Source organism: Dipodomys ordii, unplaced genomic scaffold (genome assembly GCF_000151885.1).
Source record: "Dipodomys ordii isolate 6190 unplaced genomic scaffold, Dord_2.0 Scaffold22, whole genome shotgun sequence".
Classification (NCBI taxonomy): domain Eukaryota; kingdom Metazoa; phylum Chordata; class Mammalia; order Rodentia; family Heteromyidae; genus Dipodomys; species Dipodomys ordii.
The window spans coordinates 116,915-123,125 of NW_012267238.1; the positions used below are offsets into that span (position 1 = coordinate 116,915).

General features: G+C 64.5%; 1 protein-coding gene across 1 annotated transcript in view; it reads left to right on the forward strand.

Moving 5' to 3' along the window:
* Positions 1-1,819, forward strand: part of Tnfrsf18 (tumor necrosis factor receptor superfamily, member 18) — a 13,652-nt gene extending 11,833 nt beyond the window's left edge. The window contains exons 2-5 of the mRNA XM_013014126.1: positions 307-429; positions 904-991; positions 1,166-1,365; positions 1,431-1,819. Of these exons, the coding sequence (XP_012869580.1) occupies positions 307-429; positions 904-991; positions 1,166-1,365; positions 1,431-1,558 (539 nt within the window). The 3' untranslated portion in view covers positions 1,559-1,819. The remainder of the gene's footprint in view (positions 1-306; positions 430-903; positions 992-1,165; positions 1,366-1,430) is intronic.
* Positions 1,820-6,211: the final 4,392 nt, after the last annotated feature.

Genomic DNA, 6,211 nt, shown 5'->3' on the forward strand with positions numbered 1-6,211 from the left:
TCCTCTTCTTCTTCCCCCTTCTCCCCCCTCCCCCTTCTCTTTTTCCTCCTCCCTCCCCCTCCTCCTAGGGCCTGAGCACCATCCCTGAGCTTCTTTTGCTCAAGGGTGGCACTCTACCACAGCACCACTTCTGGCTTTTTCTGCATATGTGGTCCTGAGGAATGGAGCCCAGGGCTTCGTGCATGCTAGGCGAGCCCTTCACCACGGAGCCACCTTCCCAGGCCCCCTCATCCCTCTTGCTGGCCGGAGGAGCCCGGGAGGGCAGGGCTTCGCTGGGTTGCTGAGAGCCGGTGTATCGCCGTGCAGAACGGGAGGTCTGTCCCGAGGGGGACTGTGAGTGTGTGCAGCCGGAATTCCACTGTGAAGACCCCGAGTGCAGCACCTGCAAGCACCACCCGTGCCCACCTGGCCAAGAGGCTCGGCCTCAGGGTATGTCTGTGGAGGCGCTGAGGGTTGCGGGTCCCGGAGCAGACCCGGGGCTGGTCTGGAGCTGAGCGCAGGCCCAGGGCCGGTCCGGAGCCGAGCTGGAACATGGGGGACCCGGTGTCCAGGGAGCCAGGGACGAGGACGTCCGCACGGGGCGCGGTCCCGGAGGAACGGACACCGGGCCGCCTTCTGGCGTGCAGCGCTGGGCTTGCCCCTTCTCCGGGCAGAATGAGGGCGTAGTGTCCGCTCAGCAGTGGCCGTGAAGGCCTAGGGGTGCCCTGCCCTTAGAGCCGCACACGGTGGCCCAGGTACCCACTCTGTCCATCCGCATAGGGACAGACAGACAGGCTCTGGATCCGACACACACTGGGCTCTGTCCCCAGGCCCTGGTCTTACGGGCATCAGGAATCTCCTGTGGGTGAGGCGTGGGGCAGACCTGCTCTCCTACAGTGCTCCTACGGTGTCCGTCTGTCCTAGGGACTTTCAAGTTTGGCTTTGAGTGCATTGACTGTGCTGCGGGCACCTTCTCTGCAGGCCGTGAGGGCCGCTGCAGGCCCTGGGCAGAGTGAGTATGGGAGGGGGCCTGGCCGGCTGGGCTAGGCCCACTCTGGGGGAGCCTGTCCCGCATGGCCAGGGTGTTGGCCCACAAGTGGCTCAGAGGACGGACAGAGGTCCGCTCAGTGGGGCTGCTTGGTGGCGCAGGCTAATAGCATCTCAGTCCGTCTTCCCCGGACTGCAGCTGCGCGGAGTCTGGCTTCACTACCGCGTTCCCTGGGAACAAGACCCACAATGCCGTGTGTGTGCCGGGACCGCCGCCGGCTGAGTCGCGGGGCCAGCTGGTCGTCATCTTCGCGGTGGCCGTCTGTGTCCTGCTCCTCAACACAGCCCAGCTCAGCCTGCACGTCTGGCAGCTGCAGGGGCAGCGCACGCGGACCCGAGGTCAGTTGTGCCTTGGGGGAGGGCTGGCGGGCCCCAGGAGAGCCGCTGACCAGAGCCCCTTGCAGAGACCCAGCCCCTCCTGGAGGTACCACTGCCACCGGCGGCGGAGGATGCCTACAGCTGCCAGTTCCCTGAGGAGGAGCGAGGAGAGCGGCTGGAGGAGAAGGGCCCCCTGGGGGCCGGCTGGGTGTGAGGGCCGGCGGCCCCATGCCCCACACCGCCTGCCTGGCTGACCTCTGGGAGCGGGGGCTCTGCTCCCTGTCTTGCTTTGGGCCCAGCCCTGCCCCCCGTGTCGGGGAGTGGGTATGGGATTCTGACAGTGACGCGTCCCAAGACCATGGAGGGGTGCAGTGGGCGTGGCCGGGCTTATGGACCAGGCAGACAGCGAAGGCTGAGCTTCCTTAGTGGATCCCTGGGCTCCTGTGCGGTGCAGTGCTCAGCACCGGCGGTTTTCAATAAACACTTCTTCCTAACCTGATTGGCTGTACAAGGGCGCAGGGCACCGCAGGGCTGGGCTTCCAGGATCCTCCCAGGGCGCCCAGGGGAGGGAACCGCTGAGGCCTGCTTCTCGGCTCAGGTAAGGACAGGAGGCTCGGGTTGGAGCCACTCTAGTTGGACACCGGACAGTCGCTGGACCACTGGCTGAGTCAGCTGCTGTGAGGAGTGGACCCTGGCTGCTGGCACTCCGGGTCTGCTATCCACGTGTCCATCCGTTCTGGGCAGTGGTGTCCACTGAGACCCAGAGGGCTGTGGAGATTGGTTTATGGCTGTACTTCGGGCTATCTTTCCAGGCCTCACCGCCCCGAGCTCAGAGCTCTGTCAGGTTACACCCAGCGCTTCAGACAAGGGAAGCAGTCTCTCCAGGGCTTGGCTCTGGCCCTGAGCCCTCTCTCCTCCCAGATCCTACTCTCCAGGGCATGGCTCTGGGGTCCTCCCCAGCCAAGCACCCTCCTGCTTTCTGGCAGCTACTGGAGAAATCTGATAGGGACACCTTGGCACTGGTGTCCAGGGAGTGGCAGGCCAGCAAGGACCCGTCAGGGCCGCGCCCTCCAAGGTGGCCACGCCCTGGCCGCTCAGCTGGCTCTGCCCCCAGCACTCCTGACTCAGCTGCAGTCACGTCCTGTGGCTCCAGGGGCCGGGGGCTCTGGGCCCCGCCCAGCAGATAGAGGAGGGGAGCACATTCGCACCTCGGGTGAGGCTTGTCTATTTTGATGTGGGTGGAGATGTGGGGATCCAGAACTCAGAGGGCTGGGACATGCGGAAGAGCAGAAGGCCTCATCCAGCTGCCGGCTTCGGTGGCACATGGAGCACTTGGTCTTTTCTGTGCTGCTGCCGGGAGCTTCTGGGTCAGGGGAACACAGCCAGCGTCGTGGGGGTGCAGCAGAGGCTGGGCAGGAGCGCTGGGGTGTTTCTGGGCCCGCCCGCTGCACCCCTGCCAGGCCCTGAGCCCTTCCTTGCCCTCCCTGCAGGAGGCTGCGGTGGGGGCCTCCCCAGGAAGTGCTGAGGCCCGCCGGTGACGCAGGCTGAGTAAGCTGGAAATTCCTGGTGGGCTGCCGGAGGGAGTCGGCGCGGGCGCTGAGCCGACGCCGGACGGTTGGGGGATTCCGCATAGGGGCACGCACAGCACGGGCTTGGGCTGGGCAGGGATCTGGGGTCTCCTCCACCCACTGGCCTGGCTTCTCCAGGCCCCTCAGCCCTGTCGGCTTTGGAAACCCCTGTTTGGCTTGGGTCCGCTAGCAGGGCTGAGATAGCTGTGCAGGCCAGCAGGGGGCCTGACCTTCACAGGGCCCTGGGGCCGCATCTGAAGCTGCGGGTGGACGGTGGACACAGGGCCTCCTCGAGGGCTGTGGAAGACTCCCAGGAGACCAGGAGTGCGAGTGCGTGGGAATGGCTGAGCTGAGCTAGGAGGGTGGTGCAGGCTGGGGTGAGGCAGGAGGGGCTGCAGCAGGGAGGCCTGGCCTCCGGGGCCGGCCTGACACGGACCAGCGGGGCCGAGGCCGGCTCCGCACCGGTTGGAAACTTCCCCCCCTCAGCAGCGCGTCTCTAGCTCTCCGGAAAACCACAGCTTCCCGCCTGACCCTCCAGTGTGTGCTGCCTCCGCTCCAGATAAGGGTCTACAGGGCGCCACCTCTGTTCTCAGAAACACTTCCGGCCGCAGCTTGCGCCGAACCTCCACCCCCTCACCTTGCTAGAAGAGACAACACTCAGCCTACACGCGGAGACCACTTCTCTGACAAAAACGCTCCCCCCCCCCAGTCTCAGCCACGGGGTCTGTCCTCCAGGACAGGTTCCTGTCCGTCCCCAGCTGTGCGGACACCTAGCTGACCGCCGCACAGTGAGAGCTGGACCAGGACCCAGACCCTTCCCTGTTCATTCCTGAGCAGCCTCTCGGTGGGAAGCAGGGGCTGGGTGGGAGGGAAGGCTCAGTTAGGAGCTGCACTGGCCTCTTCTGAGAGACAAGCCTCCAGGGAGTGGCTGTGTGGGTGGTGTGGGTGGCTTTGGCCAGCACAAGGGTGATCAGCAGACCCCAGGCCCTGGCTTAGGAGGTCCCCAGAGGCAGAGCCTCTGCCGGCCAGCCCCAAGATGGAGATGCAGGGATGGAGGGGCTGAGCGGCTTGGTGGGGGACAGGGTGGTCAGGGATGGGTGGTTCGGCGCCCCCGTAGCATGCTGGTGGAGTAACTGCCTGCTTGGCTTCTGCCTGCCGGCACCTCCTGGGATTCACCCTTGGAAGAGACAAAGGAAGCCAAGGTGTGAGCCGGTGGCCCCACCTGTCGCCCAAGCTGCTCAGGAGGCTGAGATCTGAGGCTCGTGGCTCCAAGCCAGGCCAGGCAGGAAAGTCCATGAAACTCTTATCTCCAATAAACCACCAGAAAACCGGAAGTGGCGCTGTGGCTAAGGTGGTAGAGTGCTCACCTAGAGCTGAAGAGCTGAGGGACAGCGCCCAGGCCCAAAGTTCAGGTGCACGACCAATACACACACACACACACACACACACACACACACACACACACGGGAGAGAGGATGCATGAGAGAGAGGGTGGGTGCAGATGTCCTTGGCTACCAGGAATCCTGTTCCCCTGGGGTCACCAAGTCCCAGGGAAGTTTCCTCGTGGGGCCAGCCTGGCCACGCTGCCGCCAACTGCTCCTGCGGCCCTGGCCCTGCCTGCGCACCATTCCAACTACAGATTCTACCTGTCACCTCCTAGACCCCTGGGCCGAGGTACTCCAGAGCCCCTTCTCTGCAGGGTCCCCACAGTCCTGAGCTTCGGGAAGCTGGGGCCTGCCAGGGCTCAAGGGGCCGGGTGGACAGGGCCGGTGTGGCCATCACTCCTGAGGAGCGAACAGAAACCTCCGTCTACCAACCTACACATGAGTACCAGAGCTGCCAGACATGCCCAGGAGTTTGAGGGGCCAAGGCTGGATGGGGTATCTGTAAGGAATGAGGGTATCAGAACAGAGAAAGGGCTGAAAGCAAACAGCAGAAGAGCAGACTTTTATTTTAGGTAAAAGCCTGGGAGGGACACCAGTCCTCCAGCCAGACAGCTCTCCTACAACTGAGGTCTTGGGGCTGGGTAGGTGGCTCCGTGGCAGAGTGCTCGCCTAGCACACACGAGCCCTGGGTTCCATTCCTCAGTACCACATTCACAGAAAAAGCCAGAAGTGGCGCTGGGGCTCAAGTGGTAGAGTTCTAGAAGCTCAGGGATAGTGCCCAGGCCCTGAGTTCAAGCCCCAGGAGTGGACAAAAATAAAAAAAGGACAAGTGATGTCTTTTTCTAGGGAGAAGGGAGGAAGCTCTTTGTGTGAGTGGAGGGAACGCTGCCTCCTGGCCTCAGGGTGGCTGGTCAGTGGAGGGGTCCTGGGCCTCAGGGTGGCTGGTCAGTGGAGGGATCCCGGGCCTCAGGGTGGCCGGTCAGTGGAGGGATCCCGGGCCTCAGGGTGGCTGGTCAGTGGAGGGGTCCCGGGCCTCAGGGTGGCCGGTCAGTGGAGGAATTCTGGTGTGGAAACCCAGGGTGTGACCAGCAGTTTTCCGGGTCGGGAAACTTTGGAGGAGTCAGAGAGGTGACCTTTTAGCTGTTTGTTGGCAGGGTCGGCTTAGAGGCACTCCAGGGCTGCTTTCCCAGCAGGGCAGCCATCGCCAATGGGTTCTTTTTCGTGGCTCTAATAACGGCGGTGCGTTCCCAAGACAGCAGGCAAGCAGCTCCCCAGGAGCTGAGACTGGAACGTTCCCCGAAAGTGCTGATAGCACTGGGGAGCAGCCTGGACTTGAGGGCTGTGAGCGGCTGAGAGGCTCTGGGGAGGTCAGGGTGGCCCCGCAGGGGGTGCTGGGACACCTTCAATGCCAGCAGAAGCGGAGTCCGACCCCAGCGGGCAGGCGGGGATGAACCAAGGCCCCCCCCCCCGTGGCTGCAGAGCAGACGGCGGCTGAGCTGGCACCCCGGGGAGGGCCACAGGCGTGCTGCAGGGGCCCAGGGCTGCTGGACCCTTACCGCACAGGGACGGGCGTGCGGGTCCTACTGCAATGGGGCACGCGCCACGAGGCCACGGCAGGGTGGCTGACTGGGTTGGGACACCCTGTCGTGGTGCACAGGGGTGGAGGGAAGGGTCTGGTGTTGAGGATGCTCACACCTCACCCAGGTTTGCCCAGAGTTGACTGGGCTCTTCCCCCTCTGCCCCTCTCGGGAGGCACAGCGGTGCACAGCCCCCTCTAGTGGTCAGAGGGCCCCGTGTCCTGGGAGAGGGGCCGTGGGAAGCCGGGTTGGCCCTGACCCCCAGCACTGCTGGCCGGGTTGGCCCTGACCCCCAGCACTGCTGGCCGGGTTGGCCCTGACCCCCAGCACTGCTGGC